Source organism: Antrostomus carolinensis, unplaced genomic scaffold, assembly GCF_000700745.2.
Source record: "Antrostomus carolinensis isolate BGI_N321 unplaced genomic scaffold, ASM70074v2 scaffold11818, whole genome shotgun sequence".
NCBI lineage: Eukaryota > Metazoa > Chordata > Aves > Caprimulgiformes > Caprimulgidae > Antrostomus > Antrostomus carolinensis.
Genome location: NW_010335027.1, coordinates 18,473 through 40,153, shown reverse-complemented (window position 1 = coordinate 40,153; position 21,681 = coordinate 18,473). Strand labels below are relative to the sequence as shown.

Genomic DNA, 21,681 nt, shown 5'->3' with positions numbered 1-21,681 from the left:
GCACCTGCCATTTTCCTCGCCGCGGCTCTAACGTCCGAAACACCCGTCTTCCGACAGGACTCCACGCTGCGGCCCGAGAACCCCGTCCTCGACTGCGCCGTCTCGGAGTCGCTGGGCACTGTAAAGGATCCTGCCCGTTTCCTTGGCATGGCAAGGATGTCCAGCCGGGAGAGCTTCTTCGTCTCTGTGGACTGCTTGGAGCTCGGAGCAGCGGATTCAGGGTTGGAGGCTGTTTTCTCAGTATCGATGCACTCATTGTCCGAAGCATCTCCCAGCCGGGCGCGACGCAGCTTCGAGGCCCTCGTGGGCCTTGGGGTGGATAAACTGTTGGAGCGGGTGAGAACTTGCTGGATCTTCTGCACGTTTGAGGTTGTTTTGCTTTGGTCCTCCTTGGCAGCCTGAGTAAAAGGTTTCCTTCTGGGAACTGGCCGGGTTACCGAATGCTCATGGTCAGACACAACCCCATCAGGGACTGGCAAGTAGGGCAGGCTCGAGCTTCTCTCGTCATCTGTGAAGTCAAGTGACCCTCGAGCCCCAGCGCTCCGCTTCATCTGGAAGCGTTTGGTGGCCTCTGCGCGGTTTGATGCCTCCGGTGCTTGTGTTTTCCGCTTCTCCGTCAGCCTATCCCGAGCGCTCGGCTGCCCGCCCTGGTCCTGGATGGATGGTGTGGAGGAAGATTTCTCCTTCTGCAAGCTCACAACCGCTTTGCGTTTCGGGGCACTCATCGGGACGTTTTTGCCACTCACCAAGCTGACTGTGCTGGCAGTGTCCACGTCTGAGTCCCCTGACAAGGAGTCCTCCAGCTGACCAGCAGTTTCTGAGGGCTCCAGCTGTTGGCTTTGACCAAGTAATTTAGCTTCCAGTGCTGCCAAGGCAGTTTCAGTGTCCTTAAGGAGAAGATGAGTCTCCTGACCAAAGTCCATACGGGTTGACCGAACGGCCTCTAAATCTTTCAGCAGAGGGTGACTTGAAATATGGGGGAGTTTATTTTGAGGAACACCGCTGCTTGATTTATCTTTGGTAAAACTTTCCTGTCTAACAAAAGATGATGTTTCCTTTCCTGATGCATTTTCCTGATCTTGAGGAAGACTCTGAAGGGAAATAACCACTTTTCCTGCTGCATTAATGTAAGCACTAACATCTTTGACCGGTGGCTTTCCAGGAACTGGTGTGCCAGCAGACTTGAAGGAAAACTCTTGATCCTTGCCATCTTTGACTGTTCGAGCATGGGACACGCTCAGAGAGAACTTGGAGGGAATCCCCACATCACTGCTGTCATCACCAATGTAGAAGGAAGTAGAAACTGGCTCACTTGCAGCTCTCACATTTGAGACTCGGGAGGCTCCTGGCTGCCGGCTCTCAGATTTTGTGTCTTCCCCCATCTGCTCTAGCATTTTATTGTTCTCTCTATATTTCTTGCCTTTTTCCATGCTGAAGCCATCATCAGATCTGCTGGCATCGCTGAGGCTATCTGGATCCAAGTCTTCTTGGATGAAGAGGCGGCTGCTGGGATCGCCATAGGCTTCCACGCAGTGGTCCTTCACGATGGTTCTCTTGCTAACCTCGGAGTAGGACTCCTGGCAGACCAGGACAGTGGGCGTGGGGCTGTCTGATTTATCACTTGGTGGGAGTTGGGGAAGAAGGCGCCTTGTTCTCGAGGGCACAGCATTTTCCGGTTCCCCAGGTTTTGGGGCTACACTGCTTTCTGAGAAGAGTTAAATGAGCAAGAATTAACTGTTGTACAACTTTACCACTTTTTTCTTTTTTTTTCTTTTTTTTTTTAATTTAGGAATAGCTTGATCCTGCAAATGCAAGTCCACAAAAGCACTAACAAGACACGGGCTTAGAATTAGAGCTTTTACATAATATGAACACCAATAGGGCCTTGCTCCTGCTTGGTCTCTCGGGTTTACCAACAGAGACACTTAAAGGTAAAAATGTACTTAATTTCTTTGCTGGATCAGACTGCTCAACACTTTCCTTCTGTCAAGGTAGGATTTCAGATTCATTCTCACATAATCTACCTCTCAGCACAAGCACATCTGTTTAGAGGCTAACAGCATTGCTGACATCAACCTACCATAAATCAGGTCATGGGAAGGAGGAGAAAAGATAAAAAGCTGACAGACAAACCATTGCAGTGATGCAGTGTTTTAAGTGCCATTCTACACAACATAGCCCATTTGACTAAATAGACAGCATTTTCACAGTACAAGTTCTCATATAATTATATCCTGCAGCAAAGTTTCAGAGAAAGACCCTGTAACAATGAAGAAGCTCTGAATTAGAGCTCACCATCCCAGTGTGGGTGGGCTTATCAGTATGGACACACTTCATAGAAAGAGCGCTCTTATTTCTCCCATGCCGCTGGCCAGGACTTTCTATCTGATACCACCTTCAAATACCAGGGTAACTGGTTATTTGACTATGGTAATATTTCAAACACTCTGGGAGTCAGGTTCTCACAGTGTGAAAACAGTATCAGTGACCTCCAAAACACAGGTTTCTTCTAATTTTCACTGAGTCTATCTATTGCTGTTGATGGCATGAAGGTAATGACAAATATTTCCACCCAAAAAAGGGCAAAAACATTTACAAAAACCAACCAAGTGTGGTTCTCCCTTTCTCACATGCCAACAGGACCAAGCTGTCTTGTCAGCTATGATGGGAGCCTGAGCTCTTCCCGCTCCCCTTCTCCCCTCCAGTTTTCTATGCTAATCTCCATACTTCAAACCTGCCACCCAACAGCAAACCCCAAAACAGCCTAAAATTCTCAGCACAGCCAGACACAGGAGAAGCACACCAAAAAAGAGCAAGACAGCAATTAAGTCCAAGGCAGCCTTGCAAAAGGCTTTCATCTGGCATCATAAGGCAGTCTAAAGAATCACTACTCGGGGCTAGTTAACACTCAAGGCCCTTACAATCTCTCTCCTTCCCAAGTGCCCTTTAGTCATGTCAAACATAACATTCAAGAACTTCTTGGATGACTCTGAAATGCAAACCAGAGGCTCTCCCTATCTTTATTCCACTGGGAACGATTCACTCTGTCCTTCCCATCCCCAAACACATTAGCTAAAACAGAAAATAAGCCAGTCAGATGCACAGAAGCCCTTAATTCCTGCTTTTCATATCATGCTGGCTTAGAGTCAGCTACCTTCAAACAGTAATGTCAAGATGAGACTTACCTGCACCTCCATCACCCTGCCCAGAGACAGCTCCAGAGTCAGAGTAACTGTCCGCAAGGCTTGCCCACCTAGACACCCACTTCTGACTCCCTTGAGATGCTGCAGACATCTACAACAAGATGGGGAAAGCAGTGTCAGAAAGAGGGTTTGTAAATCAAATCCTAGCCACAAAATCTCTCCTCTCATACACACATCACTCAGTCCTCTCAAAATGGAAATCAATCTATGCATCACATTTCCATCCAGACAGAAAACCCATCTTCACTTCCACCGTCCCAGCAAATCTACCTGGACTGCTCATACCTGCGCATCAGCCTGAGGGCCACTCACAGCTTTTGAGGCAAATGCCTGGAGCAAGGGTGACTTCTGACTAGTGCCATTTTCACTGATTAGATGCTGATGAGAACTGGAGTCGTCTTTTTCACCTTTAATTATTGGTCTAAAGGCTGAAGAGATTCTGGAAAATTCAGGCGACTCAAAAACACCAAAAACCTGAGAAGGTGTTTGTATAGGAAAGATTAAAAAACAAGAAAACAAGAAAATATTATCCCAAAATCCAAATCCACAAAGCATTAGGCACACACAAACTATGATCCCCAAGGGCGAGAAACACTTGCCAACACTTCCATACAAAGTAACTAATTTTCTTCTCTACTCCACAGTAGCAGCTTTAAATACCCTTATTCATAGAATCCCACTCACTCCCACCTTTTCTCTCATTATTTCGGTGTGTTGCCTTTAACAATAGTAACTTTCACTGAAAAGGATTCCCTTTTGAGCCCTCAGAAATTTAGGATGAGTGTCAGGAAAGCTATTTACCAGCTAATTCATGGAGAATTAGAAAAGCTGGGAAAGCTCCATCTCCAAGGTCTTTCTGTAGCAGTGAGTGGGCTGAGCAAAGCAGCCTTGCAGTGCCACATGAGGACCTGGGAAAGGATGCACCTGAGAGACAGGTGAGTGTTTGAGCTAGCTGGCCAGATTCTAGAGATAAACAGGCATTCCTAGGGGGGTGACCAAGATCCATGTCCCAGAAGGGCTTGTTCCTCTTCCCTGACTACAAGTAGTTCAGAGAAAGATGCCACCATGGATGGTACTTAGGCTGGGCAGAGACAGCCATAAACATCTCCACTCTCACTTCTAGTAAGAAAAAAAGTAGGTGTGCAGTGGTGGGGGAATAAAAAGCAGAGTTACCTCAAAACCTCAGCAAGTCCAGAATTCATATCATCTTTCTTCCTGGACAGAAACACTGAGGCCCAGTTATTAGTTGTTTCCTAATTGGCAGGTCTGCACTGCACCATCTATAGTAGAGTCAGAAGCAGAACTTGGCCAGCTTGCCTGCCCGAGTCACGTGGCTGCCAAGACTACTCCCCAGAAATAATTGTAATTTTGGGGCATTTTTCATCACATTTCCCCACCAGAAGAATTAACCAAGGACCAGGGCCTTGCTGTGGCTTAAACACCCTGCCCTGAAAGCTTCCGATCACATTCCAAACAAGATATAAGGAACAAATGTATTAAATAAACAAAAGAGGGAAGCTAGATATGGGCTCACAGTACACAAAGCTCTAAAGTTGGGTTCAATTAAGGTGTCCTTTAAACCTCGCCATCCTCCTGCCTACACTTCACTAAATCTTCATGGCAACTTGGCAGTTTTGTTTTCCTAACAGACCGCAGATGAAAGTTAAACCTGAAAAATCTGACAAAGTTTGGTTTGCCCTGCGGTTGCTTAGTTGGGTGGGGTTTTTTTAAGCCTCTCCCTCATCTCCGGGCTTTTGTTTTTAGGCTATCATTCACTTTGCAAAATCCAAACAAATATAGATCCATCTAGGATTGCCTCTGCCCTGCACCACACCCTTCACTATCTCAACTAGCTGCCACTTGCCTTGCCAGCAAGAACTCCTTTTCTAACCAAGCACAACCAAACACAGAACCACCTACCACCAAGGCCTGTGAAGGAACAACAGCACCAGCCCTTGGCCTGCACTTCCTTTGGCCTACCATGGGATGCCGTGTCAGTGATGGGCTGCAGCTCCTGTCTTTGTAATAGCGGGCAGAGGGTGATGCAATGCGGAGGCAGAGGCTTGGGAGCAGTCCTAGAGAGCAGAGCTGCTCCCAGCAGGATCAGCCCCATCTTTATTCTGATGTTGCCTTCCCTCTAAACAGATGGCAAACCCACTCATGCACTTCTGCATCCAAATCCCATTCTGGAGGCAAGGTAGCTCTTTGCTGTGGGCTTACCTTGCCTTCTTGCACTCTGTGGGGTTTTGTTTGTTTGTAATTTTGTTGTTTTGTTGGGGTTTTTTTTTAAGACCAGCCTCTCATGTTTTTGGAGGCCTATCCTTAACACGGATCATGCAGGATGATTTTCCACCCCTAACCATAAACCCCTGCTGCACCCAGTTCAAAAGGGAGTAGTCCTTCACAGCAACAGCTAATGAAGTTAGGCCCTTCAGCAAAAGGTGCAGAAGCCCTTCAGCCCTTAGCTAACTGGTCAAGCACAGAAAAGCAGCATTTATTTACCTGATCTATCATTTTTCGTGCTTCCTCCACCTCTTTATCCTGTGACTCCGTCTCAATAGTGTATGTGCCCGTCTCACTTATGCTGTCTTCCTCATCGTTCCTCCTGCCCTGGGCAGACTTTACCTCTGGAGGTGGAGCAGAGGCAACCTCTGGTTCTGACGATATAACTACGCGTGGAGCTACCGGCACGGGCAGAGGTGCTGGTTTCTCAGCACTTGGTTTCCCAGACTGAGCAGTCTCTCGCAAGTACTCAGCCATAAAATCCTGAGCCATTTTAGACTTCCTCCCAACGCTCCCGTAGGTTTTAGCTGATGCTCTGGAAGCAGAAGAGGATGAAGAGTTGATCCGATCCTCTGTCTTCTCCCTCTTGAAGGAGCCAGTTCTTTGGGTCCCAGAGGAGCTGTTATTGGGTTTGCTTGTCTGGGCTCCGGGGTGGGGCGGTGGTACCGCATTTCCCATCTTCTCTGCCGGCAACACATTCTTGCGCTTTTCAACCTTGTTCTTCAGCCCCGGATCGGTGTCACTCTGGGAGGAGTGAGCGCTGTGCGTGAAGGACTGTGACCGCTTCTTCCGCGGGGTGTCCTCGAAGAACTCGATGACGAAGGCCTGCTTGTTGTGCAGCATCTCGTGGGGATCACGCCTCAGCTGGCGCTGCAGCCTGGTTTGCTCCGCTGCACGTTCGCTGCCCGTCGTTGTCTCTTTCTCTGCCTTGGGCGCCACGGGGTCTTCAGAGTCGCTCTGCGTCCCGTCCTCGTGCCTATTGCCTGGAAACAAGGTATGTAGATTTGACTTTCACGTTCTCACTTTCTGTGGCCCTGTCGTTACCTCCCAGTCGAAACTTATTATTTCAGTTAAAAGAAAAATATCCTATAGGATTAGACAACTCCAAAGACATCTGCTGTGGTACAGGGATTGCATCCCATCAGAGGAAATAAAAGAGAAGGCAGCTGTCTCCTCACCCCACTTTTCAGAACTAGTTGGCTATCACATTATTAAAAAACAATTCAAGACATCATTTCAACCCCAAGGGTTTCTGATTTGGTAATACTGATTGCTACAGATACCTACTGTTTTGTTTCTTTTTTTTTTACATTTAAATAGAAATGATGACATTATTTTGTCATTCTGCCCAGCTATCGTAGTCCAAGATCACCTCATTAGGTTCTCTCTGTTACTGAGCAGAAATATCTCTGCAGGAGCAATAAATAAACCCGCACCCTGCATCCCATGAAACCAAATCCCCACAATGAAAGACCAGGATCAGTGCGTTACGAGTGCATGCACCTCTGAGCACCCATGTTACCCACCCTACAAGGGGGAAATACACCAGAGGCTAACAGAAAAGCCGTTTTGCAGGATTCTTTACTTTTCCTGAAGATTTAAGAATCATAGAATCATAGAATGGTTTGGGTTGGAAGGGACCTTAAAGATCATCCAGTTCCAACGCCCCTGCCATCAGCAGGGACACCCCCCACTAGACCAGGTTGCTCAAAGCCTCATCCAGCCTGGCCTTGAACACTTCCAGGGAGGGGGCATCTACAACTTCCTTGGGCAACCTGTTCCAGTGTCTGACCACCCTCACAGTGAAGAATCATATCATGACATCCCCATGAGTTACACATTCTATCACCAGCCAAGCAAAGGTTAAATCATTACTTAGAGTTCACTGAGCTTAAAGTAAGTATATAATTATTTTCATTTATGTTAGCGACAACCATCTTTACAACCTTCTCTATGTATCAGCGATGCCTGTCCCTCAAGCACCTTAGTTCAGGACCCTCAGAAAGAAAGTTAAAGTAAAACAAAAAGTTAAAAGTAAAACAAAAAACAAACCTTTTTTTGGAGAAGGAAACGGGTGTGAAGGCACACAACACGATTCAGTCAACGACCAGGAACCTGTCATCGGGAGAACGGGGAAAGAGGTCTCTGCGCTCTACATGGTAATATGCAGCAAGATATACTGGCTAAAATACCACGTGTTTGAAAAGAAAACTGCTCAAACCTACTTTGCAAGTTCTCCAGACACATGGGTGAAGACCATGTATTACCTCGAGTTAACTGTGAAAGATATGAATTTAATACAAGATCCATTCATCCCAGGAGTCAGTCCTCTGAAGAGTTTCTTACCACTCTCACAAAGGAAGCCAGAAAACTTCGCATTGTGCCCTGAGGGCTGATAAGCTTTGTCCTTGGAAGGGAAAGTTCTTAAATTAAAGGGTCTTGACTAAGAACTCTGATGAATGCAAAACATTGAGGACACATGTAAAAACACCCACTGTGCCCACGGATGCCCCAGCAGACCACCATGCACATCCCCTCAAGCTGCTAAGGCCTGAACTCTCTAGTCTTGATACCAGGCTTTACATTCACCACACTGTTCCTGAAAGTGAACAAATGTTAGCAATGAACCCTGATGGTGGGCGTCTTTGATCCTGAAGACCCAAACCTGGTAGGCAGCCAGCAGTAGCCTCCAAGACATCTTCAAAATTAGCCCTGCCAGAAGAACATGCTACACAGCTATCGCAGATAAATGACACCCTGTCCTCTGCCAAAGTAGAGGTGGATAAACTCCTCAGGCCACCAACACTGTATGTTTTAATCAAATGTCCAAAGAGTTGATTTCTTGATATGCAAATTATGCATTAAATTACCTCAGTTTCTTTCCATCCCTTATGGACTGTAAAGAGGCAAGTGCAGTCAGTCTAGTATTCATGTGCATTGCTCAGAAAAATCTCAGGCTGAGCAGCAGCTGCCTAACTCTCTAGTTTTCTCCAAGAAGAAAGAGCAAAACTACTGAAGCACGTTTCTATCCCTGTTCAACAAAATCCAATAGCACAATAACAACAACAACAAAAAACCCCCACACCATCCCAAGCCCCAAACCCCTCTATCACACAGTCACAGGAGACTGAAAATAAGAGCTTAAATAATCAGGCAAGGCATTTCAACACTGTCCCTTATTGGGAAGAACTAGAAACATGCAAAGACAAGCAAACAGTTCAATTTCCATGCCATGACAAAGCCCAGGGCTGGATATGTGAGACCTTTTTGACTATGGGAGCTTCTCAAAAAACTGTACACAAAACAGCAATCTGGAGGTGTAATAGGTAAAACTCTTCATATTATGAGGAGGTTTTTTCCAACAAGGACCAAGCAAATACTCCTTTAAGGGAAAACACAGCATTGCTCTCTTTTAAGAAGCACCTCAAGCACCAATTAGGTCTTGTAAACTTCAATATGACTTCATCAGTTAAAGCTGCAGTTCAAAACAACAGCTTTTCCAGAGGCCTGCAAGGCGAGGAGAACGCATGAATCGGTGGTCTCCTCCTAGTTGTTCAGTGCATGGCCCAAGAGAGACAAACAAGCAAGCCCAAATCTCACTAAATATATGAGAGTCCCATCAGCTGCACTAAGAACTGGGCTCCAAACTACACTTCAGACCTTTGAAAATTCATAAGAATTCCTCATGGTGACAAACTTAACAGGTCCACAAAAACTTCAGGTTTTGAACACAGTAGGATTTCAGAGAAGTTTAAGAGAAGAAACCTTCTTCTACCAGCACATCAATTTCCTCTATTGGTAATCATGCATATCTCAATTCCATCACCAAGTTCCATGTTAGGAACTTGGTGATAGAATTGATCTCTGGTCATTACAGCCATCACACTTTGCCTTTTCTGGACTACAGCTAAAAAAAAAAAAAGTCATTCCTTCAGCTAGAAGCCAAGAGAAGAAAATCTACTGAAACACCTCTGTTTACCAGCCTGCCTGACCACATGGAAATTATTTTAGATATTTAAAATTCAAAATCCTTTTTTCAATCACTGTTACTGCTGAACTGGCGTTATAGATGTAGAGGAACCAGACTGGAGTGTCTCCAGGTGAGCATCACACATGACTTCAGGGCCAGGTGAAGAGCCTGCTAGTCGGATTCAAAACCATGAACAGTCATTAAAGAAATATTCTTCGTCTTGCAAATTTGGAGCAGAGATAATTAAGTCCAGTTCTCCCTGACAGGAGAAGGGTTTTCCCCCTTTATTATACTGCATTTGCACAGCCAACAGAGAACCATGTCCACATGACAAGACATTCACTCACCTTTAAGCGTCCTCACATGAACCGGCAGGTCACTCTTTGTACTGTACACATCGTCTCCTGGAGACTGCCGTCTCATCAAGCTTGGGTCATTCTGGACAAGCCAGTCAGCCACTTTGCTCTCTGCAGACATTACTTCTGTATGAGCTGGTTCCTTACTATATGGTCTTCTTTGTCTGAGTGAAAATTTAGTTACATGGTCTTTTATCTTTATTTTACCAGGGGTACCATCATCAAATTCAATGGTGAAGGAGGCATGACTCTGTACAACGGGGGCTACCACAGCATCAACGTCCTTTGTTGGGATCTCATGGACCTGTGTTTCTGGAGATTTGGAAGGCTGCTGAAATTCTTTAGTTGGAATCTCAAAGTAACTTGGTTCTCTCCGGAAGGCAAATACAGACTGTTCTTGGGCATCTCTATAAGCAGAAATATTACCATTCAGTTCCTCTTCATGCTGGGCTATCTCTTTTGATCTTTCTACAAAAAAAGGGGGGTGGGAGGGAGGAAAAGCAAGAAAAAAAATCACAAACATTAGCTGAATTGAATTAAAAAAACCCAAACAAGTTCTGTTTTAAATAGCTTTGTACTCTGGTCTCATCACTGACATCAGAGCTTACTGCACTTCTGTGGTCTGACCAACATCTGTTATATTCCATTTGTCCTTCCTTCCATTGCTCCCCAAAGAGAGAGCTAAGCACACACACTGTTGTATATTTTGACAGAACCTATGAGGTTGGTGGCATTTTAAGGTTTCTATAAGCCTGGGCTGATGTGGAAGGAAGATACCCTGTTTCACTTTGCTGGATTCACTTACATGCACACCTATTCAACTTTCTACAGCTCAAAGGAAAAGCCTGAGTGTGCAAAGCTAACCACAGGCATGTTTTTGCTGGATCAACACCTAACACTGTAACATAACCAAGGACAAAACCATATTTTTTCAGCAGTACCCACACTTCTTGGCTAGAGGGTCACTCATTTTATTTAACCTCTTAGGAGGGTTGCTAATTACGACCCCTCTCTGCTAGAGAAGAGATACAATGCACGTGCATCAAAATAAAAAACTTCTTGGTGCAGTAAAGCACATGCTTGACAGAAACACCAGGTTTACTGCCCAAGTAAAAAAAGATGCATCTTCCATGCATACAGATTCACAACAACAGGAGCAGTACAACTAAATGGCTTCCAGGGATGATGAGGTGAGAAACAGATTGCTTCCACATCAATCAAATCTAGTCAATGCATCAGCAATTAAAGTGCCTCTTAGATACAAAACTCCTGGGAGACACAGCGGATGGTTTATTCAGGTGAGCTGCATACGATCACAGGTGCCATACTGCTGTTTAACTAGGTCTAAAACAAGCATAGCGAGGCCTTTCTCATACATACTGAATTATTCCACAACTGCCATTGCCAATGTTCAAACATTTTCAGGGAAACATTTTAGTTTTCCCTTATTCTGGTTTCATTGGTAGCAATCTACACAATGTGTAAATGGAAAGTGCTAAGAAAAGTACAAAAATAAAGGTAATTAAAGGCTTCACATGGTAAAGATCAAAAATGTGCAACAATTTTGTCCCCCTGCATCTTCACTCACTCCACATCACCTCCATTACCTGAGTAATGTTCCTCTTGCCTTCTGTCCTCCTTGTTATTCGCATCATCTTCCCCCCACCAGGAGGGTTGCCCATAAAGAGGGGTGCGATAAGTATTGGTGTCTAGGAAGAGGATAAGCAAATAATTTTACACAGAAAATATCAATTTACCAGGTTCACAGAAGTCAACTACATGTCAAAAACGGAAAAAGAGCAGGGCCAGATGAGATCACATACCTGTTACATTGTAGTTATAACAACAGAAAATTATACATAATAATGACTCTCCACTCCTTTTTTATTTTTCTGCATTCTGCTGTAAGATGCTGACTCCACCTTCCTTCGCTGTCTTCATAGCTGCATTTCCCAAATACTGGCTTTCCTCCCTCTCTAGCCTTATTATTCACAGAAAGTGGAAGATCTTTGGCAGGATAGGCTGCAAAACGCCAACCACAAAATTGTCTGCAACTCACCTGCAATACAGGTGAATATCAGACTTTTGTCCTGATCTTAACTGGGAAGACTTTAGGTCTGCTCCTTCTTGCCCCCCATGTACTCGGATGTTGTGAGGCTAGGGATTTTTTCCAATTATTCAGCACTCCCACTCTAAGTGACACACATTCCACAACAGGAAATTCTTGAAGCATTACAAATTGAGGGAAAATGGTAAAACCATCTCCTTCCACATACATAAAGAAGAAATAAACTTTTGCTTTCAAAAGCCTTAAGTAAATCAAATGGATTCCAGAGTCACTGCAGGACAGAGTTTTTTCTCATGGAGAAGGTTCCCCTAGAAGAGTCAGACTTTTATCACTTTCTCTGCTCAAAGAGGACTCGCTGAAAGATCAGGGCTTCATTGCAACAACTGGTACCCAAAGGAGCTGCTTCTCATTTTATCTCCCACAAAACAAGATGGTGTTTTGGCAGTGCCTTGGGCTGCTTCTGTTTATGCAACAAGTAAAAAGAATACACCTCAACTTACCTGGGGTATAGTTATTATTATTATGTTTTTATAATAGTATAAGAGAAGCAAATAAAGTAGCTTTTGTTCTTTTATCTAGAGGTGATAGAGACACAAGGATAGGTCAGGGGCTGAGGTTAAGCTCCAGCTTTGTTAGCTGCTTCTGCCTCTATCTGGAACAGCCACCAGCACACGCTTTACCAGCCACGTCTTAAACCCTGGCTCCAGTACAGAGCCGTAGCCGGGCTTCTGCTGCCAGCTGCTGCTTGCTCGGCTTGTGGTTTTAGAACCACGCGCTGCTCTGTGTAACGCAGCCCTCAAACAGCCCTGCAATTCTGCATTCCCTGCTTTAATAGAGACATGACAGAAAGTAGTCATTAGCATAAGGGAAGTCAGGAGAGGAAGGGGAATTAAATAATTTGAAGAAAAAAAAGAAGGCTGATTTTATGCTGCTGTTTCTAAAGCTACACAGACCCAATGGTGACTACTTCAGATTTTTTTTTCCTAGAATAGTTCCAGAGATACACAAGCTCATACACTGACAGTCCACAGACCAAAACTGTGCTTTACAGATGCAGCCCACAGGCCCTTTTCAAGAGATCTTCATGTTTCAAAATTAACCACGCTGCCTCCCTTCACACTGAGGATCAAAAGAGGTTGGAAGTATTACTCTCCTTTCTGCCCAGAGTACGTAGAAGATAATCTGTGTTCCCATTATGTAGGTGGCCTTTGAAAGTTCAAAGGAGGAAGCATTTCCCACCATGAATAAATTGGAATTGCCAAGCAATACGTTTCATAACTGAGGATGGGTAAAGCACTCAAGGGAGAGGGGAAAGGAAAAAAAAAAATCCTATTCACAAGCTTGTCAATGATAGAGGTGCCCAAATGTAGGGTTTGGTCTCTGCTAGGCTGAGACCTTCTGTCACACAGCCAAGCAGAAACCTACCACCCTCTCTTCATGCCATGACTTGACAACTAGACCACCACCCCAACCACACAGGATCTGTTCTACCAATGTCAGGCACTTCTTTTGGGCACACACTGCAACGGATTATCACCCTCTGAAGTGCAGTATTGATCTTAGTGTTGATGGCTAAGAGCCAGTCAGGACCAGGAGAAGGAGAACAAGACTTTGAGTGATGGACAAATCCATTAACAACAGCCAGCTATGTCTGGGATAACTCATGCCTATAGGTCGATGGGGCACAGTCAGGGACTCAGCCCTGAAGAAACACATGAAATTTCTGGATACTTGTTGCAGATTAACATGATAAATTCCAAAAGCTCATCAGTAGTTTATTTCAAGTTGCTTGTGGAACAAATCCTGAGCATACTACCCTACAAATGAAATGCAAAGACCATCTCACACTTGACTTGTGTAAGCAGCAACACTCCCAAGCATGGGTGCTGGTACTGCTTGCACCTTGCAAGGAGTTGCCTCATTACAGCTCATCTCTCCAGCATATCCCAGCCCCTCACAGGATCCCAAAGGCCTCCTAGTCTAGAAGATTCTAGTTATCTGTTCCAATAAAATTTTGTTTCCAAAGGTGCAGAAGTGAGAGCTCACATCTATCCTGCAGGACAGACTTCTTCCTAGAAGCTGGTCCAGCCCCAAGATCTGTGCCCAACCTGCATAATGGACATAGGAGCTACTGCCTTTGTCCTCCAGGAACTTTTCTGCTACAGGGAGGAAAAGGCAGCTAGGGGAACATGTCAACATTGGTCAGACTTCTCTGTTGATGGGGAACTTTGGAATTACAAGGAAAGCTGAAGGGAAAAAAAAAAAAAAAAAAAAAGAAAATTTATAAAAAATAATGAGCCAGTTCCTCTGCCTTCTCAAATTTCCCACTCTGCCCTAAAGAGCCCTAATAGATGCTTGGAAATTCCCCCTTTGACAAAAGCTAGCACAAAGCCAAAACCCCAGGGCACGTCAAGGAGCACCTACAGAGAGCACATCAGGTTGGGCAGAGTGCACCGACCTGGGGCTGCCAGGCTGGGAGCCGCTCTGCTGCACTCGCTGCGTGGTGGCAGAAGGTCCCTCCTGCCCCACGACACAGAGCTCGTGTGGCCCCACCTGCGACACTCTGCTAGAGCGTGTGTAACACATCTGCTCCCTTCTGTGGGTTTTTTTCATTCCTTCCCACTCCCAGCCTCCACAATAAGCTGGAACTTCATTCTAAAGATTGCAAAAGGCACAGATGGGAAGCTGAGGAGTCAGTATCTTGCTATCTGGGGACAGTTTCAATATTTTAAGAGCAATTAATGTTTCCACTGAGCCTTCATATTAATTTGCATTTTGAATAACATTATCAAGTGTTAACACAGACACCTTTATTCTCTGCTACTGCTGAAAATGGCCAGATCCTGATCCAGAGTAAAATTTCCCTGACTTCAGAAGAGCTACACGAATTTGCTGCCCTGCTCATGTCAGAAGCTTCTGTCCCTTTTAATTTGCCAGCACAACTGACTGGACACCTCTCCCAGCTCCAGGTCTCAACACAACAATATTGTATAAAAAGGGGAGGGGAAAAAAAAAAAAAAAAAAGCAATATGAAGGCAGCTGAACCAGATGGCTGTGACAGAAGTGGGCCAGGGAGCAGCTACACACACAGTTGTGCCAGGGGGCTCTGCCCTTCACCAGCTGGGATGCATTTTGGGTAGCAACCTCAACCTGGACCCGCAGCACCCTGAGCAGCACATCTGCCTGTATCCCAAGACAGGCATACCACCCTGAAGCTACCACCTGTCTTCTACATTTTAGTGTAAGATGGAAGCTCTTGCAAGAGCAGAGAGACTTGGGGCTTGCCCAAGTCAGCTGTGAAGCGAGGAACACCAATGAAAACTAACTGCTCAGTCATTTTAATGACGTGAGACTTCCTCGGATGGCAGCTCGTTACCACCTCTCTCCACTCCGTGCCAGGGTGCCCAGATGGTGCCAGTTCATTTAGACATATTTCTTGGCTCATCAATTCAGGCAGACAGCCCAAAAACCATCCTTTTAGATAACTGAATTGAGGTCAGCACAAGCATCCAGGCAGAGCTACGAGTGACAGCATAATACAGGGAAGACCACTGACATACACGTGTTCCGCTCCTGGATTTCAGTCTTTGGGGCAGTCACTCACAAGAAAAAATGAAGGCTGTTTTAGCACAAAACAAGGCAAGTTCATCTGTTTAATAAGTCTGACAAGAACATGGCCTGTTAAATTTATACAAAACTACTGATCACCTGAAGGAGAGGCACTACAATGACAGAAAATGAGATGTGTCAATACAAAGGATGAATTACACAGAACACCATAAGGGTAGGACCAAAAATACAGTCCAGGTGATGAAAGGGAAAGGAGAAAGCCTGTGTTAATGCTGCCTTCTATCAGCGAGTGGGCAGAAGAGCTTTCACAACGAGCATGCAGCTCCCACTGCAGAGAGGTCTGATTTCCCTTGAAGGCATCCCCTGTGGTTGGGACAGAACTGAGGGCTGTGCTTCACCCAGGTCCTTGCAAAACTTCAAATCATCATGAGAGAGAGACAGACAGCAACAGCAAATTTCCTTGCTGACAGAAGCACACGCAGCTTTGAAGCTGTCTACACCAAGTCATAACAAAAGCATGAGAAATCCAGCTTGCTTTAAGTCAAACCGTTTTTGATTCATTATTAATAACAACAATGTCCATCTTCAGAAGATGCAGAGTAGGCTTCTTACGGCAGAGACCTTGGGGAAAGAAAAGGATGATCTAGCTATAACATTTTAAAATTAATTCCTTACATCTCTGTTTTTTAACTTGTCCCAAAAACAGAGAATTCAGGCCTAATAGGAATAACCATAAAGCACTTCTCTGACGCTTTACTGCAGTATTTATTTCACGTGTGCGTGGCAAACCTAAGCCCTGGTCTTTTGTACCTGCTGTGAACACACACAGATCCCAGAGGCTTTCAAATCAGGCTGATAATCACAAATTTATTTCTATAAATTACATGCTCAAACCTGTAACATGTTGCAGGTACCACCACCCTAGCTCAGACGAAAAGCAGATACATCACCACCACTCCCCTAAATTAAAGGCTAGGGTAGAGCTGTGTGTCTAAATAGCTATTACCATGATCTCATGGGGAAAGAAGTCAAAGACCATGGAAACCACTTCACAACTGGGCACAACTCCCACTGCTTCCGTCCACACTACCTGCTGACCTCAGCCCTGGACATCAACAAGACTTTCAAGTTGGCCACTGTTGAGAGGACTCCCTAATGACACCGACGCTAACCCGGCGAGCGAGCCTATGTCACAGATCCCAGTCCAAGCTCAAGTCCTGCTCCTGCAGTCGCTGATGTTCATTTCAGCTGGATGCTGCAGGGAGCCTCCACCCCTGGAAACTCGGGCCTGTAGCAGTTATTCAGAGGTTAGTCACCAGACTCAGCATTATCTAGTGCCATCAGACTGTGAGGGCTTTAAAAAAAAAATTAAGATCGGCCTGAGGATTAACTACACATTGAGAACAGAAGACCACAAAGTAGCTTATCTCATCCAGCACCTCAACTCAGGTAGCAACAGATGGGGATTGTGGCAGTCTTAAAATCTGCTCAGTTCAAGGCTGTACCTGGCCTCCTGATCACTTAAGGCTTTAAATATGAGAGCTGGTGGTTATTTTTAGCATTAATTAGCTGAACTGTAGGCACTTTTCTTATTCATATCCATATCCCAACCCAAAGGGCTTACCAAGCTCCTTGCCTGAAACATTTCACAAAGACTGATGATTCTCTGCTTACAGGCAACATACACCCAAAAGCTGCAAGTTCAACAGCATAAAGACTAAACAACCGAGCTGTTTCCCATTCACTCCACTGGATCTCTTTATCCTCAGCCCCTCACCTCCTCCCACTTCTAAGCAGCTCTAATTGCTCACATTGTTTTGTTAAACCTCTTCCCTGAAAGCTCGCATTCCCTTTGCCTCTCTTCCACCCCGGCCCTGTGAAGCGATCCTTCTAAAGGCTTTTGTCACCCCAGACCTTGCTTTAATTAGTCAATGCAAATTCCTAAATACCTAGGGGCTTAGTAAAACAGTTCTCTCCCCAAAGCCTCTTTCTGCTGCCACTAAGCAAGCCCACTCCCTGTAAGAACACTACATTCTTCTTTCCACTAATCATTTTAAATTGCTGACACTCCTCCAAGCAACCAAGGAGAAACTGTGCATGTGTGCAGCTGAAAACAAGGTGAATTAGTCACATCGCAGATGAAAAAGGGACCCATGGATCATTCTGCTCCCATGACAGAGATGCCTTCTGGAGAGAGAGGCACTACTTTAACACTCACACTCCCTCCCTTGCTTCCAAAGGCTTCAGTCCAATCCAGTAAAACACTTCCAACAAAACATGCTGAATTCCTCCATCTTTCAGTGGGGTCAGCAGCACTTCACAGACTTTTTTCATATCTGTCCGTCAGTCCCACTGCACATGATCTATTTCAGCACTGGCCCCCAATTAGTACTCACAACCTTTTTTGCATTAGACCCATGGTCTGTGCCCACTGATGATGAAAAAAATGTAACGCAGGTCTGCGAACCACACGCTAGAGAAATGGGTCACCTTGCTGAAGAGTCACTCAATGTCCTGACTTTGAAGATGTTCCAAATATCAACCACTTACGCTATGTAGGTTAAAATCAACCAGTGTGTATTTTTGAAGGTGACAAGAATAATAATGACTGCCATGCAACCAGGTAGCTGCAAATGCAAAGAGTTTCCAGTTACTAGCAAACTGGACCAGTTACTTTAAAGAACCCCACGCCCCTTGCAAGGCAGCTGGAGAGTTCTCCCCACAGCAAGGTTCACCTCTTCTCACCCTCTTCAGTGTCACTGTTAATCACCACCAACTTCATCCCTTTAACTGGGGGTTGGAACTAGATGATAGGGGTTGGAACTGGATGATCTTTAAGGTCCCTTCCAACCCAAACCACCCTATGATTCTATGATTGAACTGCACGCTTGTGAGGCAAAGTCACAAACGCCACATCCACAGGGGAGAGACACAGCTAAAGCAACACAAAGATCCCTAACATTCTGTGATTCTGTGAAAGGTTTCACAGTGCAGAAAATGGAAGTCAGGCACACAGATGCAACTGCATGTGCTTCCACACACAGCTGGAAGCAACAACGAGACTATGGGGGAGAGATATTATGCTGTTTTAGTACGCTGTGTCAGCTTAGAAGGATTTTCATAAAGACAATAGACAGGAGATTAAGGTCAGCCAACCCACTCCAATTAGTCATCAGGAAGCCTTCACTGATTTACCCAAAGTTGCACAGATTTCTAGAAAACTGCTGTATCTATCTCTAGGTCACCTCACCTAAGATGCTGTCTCACTTTTGTTTGCCCATCCTCTTCCTTTCATTCACCTCCCTGCTCCTTCCTTCAACAGACCCAGTGGGCAGTCTCTCTGCTAACCCTAAACCTTTCCAGTAGCTTTGCCATCCTGGTGTCACAAGACCACTGTTGGCAGTCATCTGTCACTTGCCTGCTTTAAAACCATATTTGTTCCTCCCATATATCATCAGGCTCTAGAAGGCCACCAACTGATATCTGAACAGAACTGGGGGACACCTGCCAGGGTCATACAGGAGGTAGAAAGCTCAGATGGGTGAGACAAGACTGCTGGGGAGGTTTTGGCCCACCACGGTGAGGAACAAGGAGGAAGCAGGTATGACAGAGTCTTTGAAAGAAGGCAGCAGTGAGTAAAGAAATGGAGAACACGAGGAATTTTTCAAATGGAAAAAATTTGCAGCCAGGGAACAGTGAAGCTGAAGCAAATATCTCCCAGTTTGGCAATCGGTTTCAATCCCACTTACTGGCATGCTAGGAAATACAGCAATTTAAGACCATACAGGGCTTTTTGAAAGAAATGGCTTGTTCCTGCTTTGCCTGTCTGCCAGCTCCACACCACAGCATCCATGCATTTTTCACTCTGAGTCATCATCTCTGTTCAAATACCAGCTCACGATTAGGAAATTAAAAATAGACCAGACAGGTGCCAAAGAACTTACCAAACCTGCTCTGCCCACAGGTTCTCCAGCACACACACAGCAACAAGGCATGCGTGAGCCATCATCCCAGCTTATTTTTTTTGGAGGCTGAATCTCCAAACACTGAGAATCTTAAATACTCAGAGGTTTAGAAAGATGACCCTTCTGGAGCTGCTCCTAGACACAACCCAGACACTGTCCTTGATTCTGACCCAGCACAGGGATCAACCTGCACTTTGTTCTGAATCTTGATTAACTGGTTCCCAAGCAAGTACCTGTAATTGCTTTCCTCTCTCCTTTCTCCAGCTTTGCTTGTGGGGACTCGGTGTAGACACCATGCTCCATGGGTTGCTCCGCCCTCTTCACTGCCGTGCCTTTGTAATTCATCTGAAGTTGGCTGGTGTACTTCTCATGCTGGAGGGACACAAGCAAAAGTTGCAGGGTGCTCCTGTGATCTGTCTGCTAGCCCATGGAAAAGATAAACCACCCTTCCCCACAAAGGGATCACACAAAGGCAAATACTGTGGCTGTGTTCGGCAACAAAAAGCAAGCACACCTGAGTAGAGGCTGGAGAACAACAGAAACGCCAGCTGAGAGGCTCTCAAATACCCAATTTGGAAGACATTAAGTGACAGTTCTAGTCCATGGGAAGGTCACTGTGACTTAGCTCTGCAAAATAGCTAATTAGGAAACCTTTTAAAGAATAAACTGAGAAGAATCAGAACTTAGGCCATTTGGCACTCAGGATTAAAATCTTAAAATCCCCTTTGTTCTTAAAGCAACATTATAAATTCTTTCAGGGACCTCATCTGTATTATCTCAGTTTTTCAGCAAAGGCAATTAAAATATATTTTAATTATTTCTCTCCAAACTCTCTCACCAGCTAGGAAAGTTATTCTGCCTTAAAACAGGCTCCACATTAACACAGTAAATGAGATATTTAATAGTGGGTTTATTATAAGTAAATGAATAATAAAAGGGTGTACCCATCCAGATTACACCTGAGTAAACTGAATGAATCATTTGCCCAGTTCTAGCTGTTACATTTCCAATCCTCTCCAAGTGCTAAACAAGGAACCAGGGCTAAAAAGACAGTATCTGCTAGCCAAGGGGTGATGCTTGGCAGTGATAACCCAGTCCCTCAGCTGAACATGACAGTTTTCCTATCTAGAGAGGATTGCTTTTCTGCCTTAGATAAGAAAGCACCTGAGTATTTTGTACCCCCTCCTGAACTCTTTGTTTAAAAACACACCTCACTGAGGACTGCTCAGTAAGTGAAAATTGGGAGCTTGAAGGCAAAAATTAGATGATATACAGGAATAAATTAAACAAACTTTAGCCTGCTGGAGGACGTGTGATGGAGCTGGCCTATGTCACCATGCTCAGTGAAAGGCATCAGCACTCTGCTTCTGGGAGGGAACAAGTCCTGCTGTGCTTCACCCACAAGCTAATGTGCTGACTGCTCTTCAACACATTACAGCTTTAGTAATCCTTTTTGTTGGCAATCATGAAATTATAAGAAACTTCATCTACATGTTAGCACAGGGATAAGAGAGATCGGAGCTGAGATAACTGGGAAATGTATCTCTCCTCAAAGGAAGGTTTTAAGTCCCAATCCAAGGAAATCCTCACATTGTGGAACATTTCACTGCCATCAAGATTATTTTAATATTTCAAGCTGCTTGACCATTACTAGAGCACTTAAAAGAAAACAAACAAAACTGAAAAATACACCTGCACCCAGACACACTTACCTTTAATGCTTCTTCGGGGACTTTGTGCTGAATTTGCTCCAGGACGTACATGTTTGAATGTACAGAGCTCATTAAGGAAATGGCAAAGGAATCGGATGGATAGAGAAACCTATCGTTTAGTCACAGAAAGAAAACGAGATCGTAAAACCAGAGAAACTTAAAATACTCAGGGCAATAAAAGTTGCCTGTGTTGCATCCCACCATAGTCTTTGTCATGCACGTTTTGCAACAGAGCATGGAATCATGACTGCTGGACAGACTCCTGACAACTAAAGGGTGGCACAGAAGGGGAGCAGGGCAGGAGAAGCTTGGTGGAGCACTAGCAGCCCATGCAGGTCCTAGGGGAGCAACCAGAGCCCTGACTCAACTCACACCCCACTCCTCTCCACCTGGCTGGCAGTTCCAGGCAGACCACTCTCTCCCCATGCTCAGGAGAAGGGAACAGAAGAGTTCAGCTCCCTGCAGGGACACCTGGGACTATGGCACTCTCTTGCCCTGACAAAGCCTTTCAGCCACCACAGTTTCCTGGATGAAAAGTAAATCAGGTCATGAGC

The 21,681-nt window shown here is 45.1% G+C and overlaps 1 protein-coding gene across 1 annotated transcript in view; it reads right to left on the bottom strand.

Annotated features, from left to right (window-relative positions):
- The window catches only part of CEP170B (centrosomal protein 170B), a 54,737-nt gene that overhangs the window by 15,339 nt on the left and 17,717 nt on the right, over positions 1-21,681 (bottom strand). Inside the window, 8 exon segments of the mRNA XM_029086592.1 lie at positions 1-1,701; positions 3,206-3,287; positions 3,476-3,677; positions 5,706-6,469; positions 9,804-10,280; positions 11,420-11,521; positions 19,649-19,787; positions 21,128-21,186. The exon segment at positions 1-1,701 is cut by the window's left edge and continues 68 nt beyond it. Coding sequence (XP_028942425.1) covers positions 1-1,701; positions 3,206-3,287; positions 3,476-3,677; positions 5,706-6,469; positions 9,804-10,280; positions 11,420-11,521; positions 19,649-19,787; positions 21,128-21,186 — 3,526 coding nt within the window.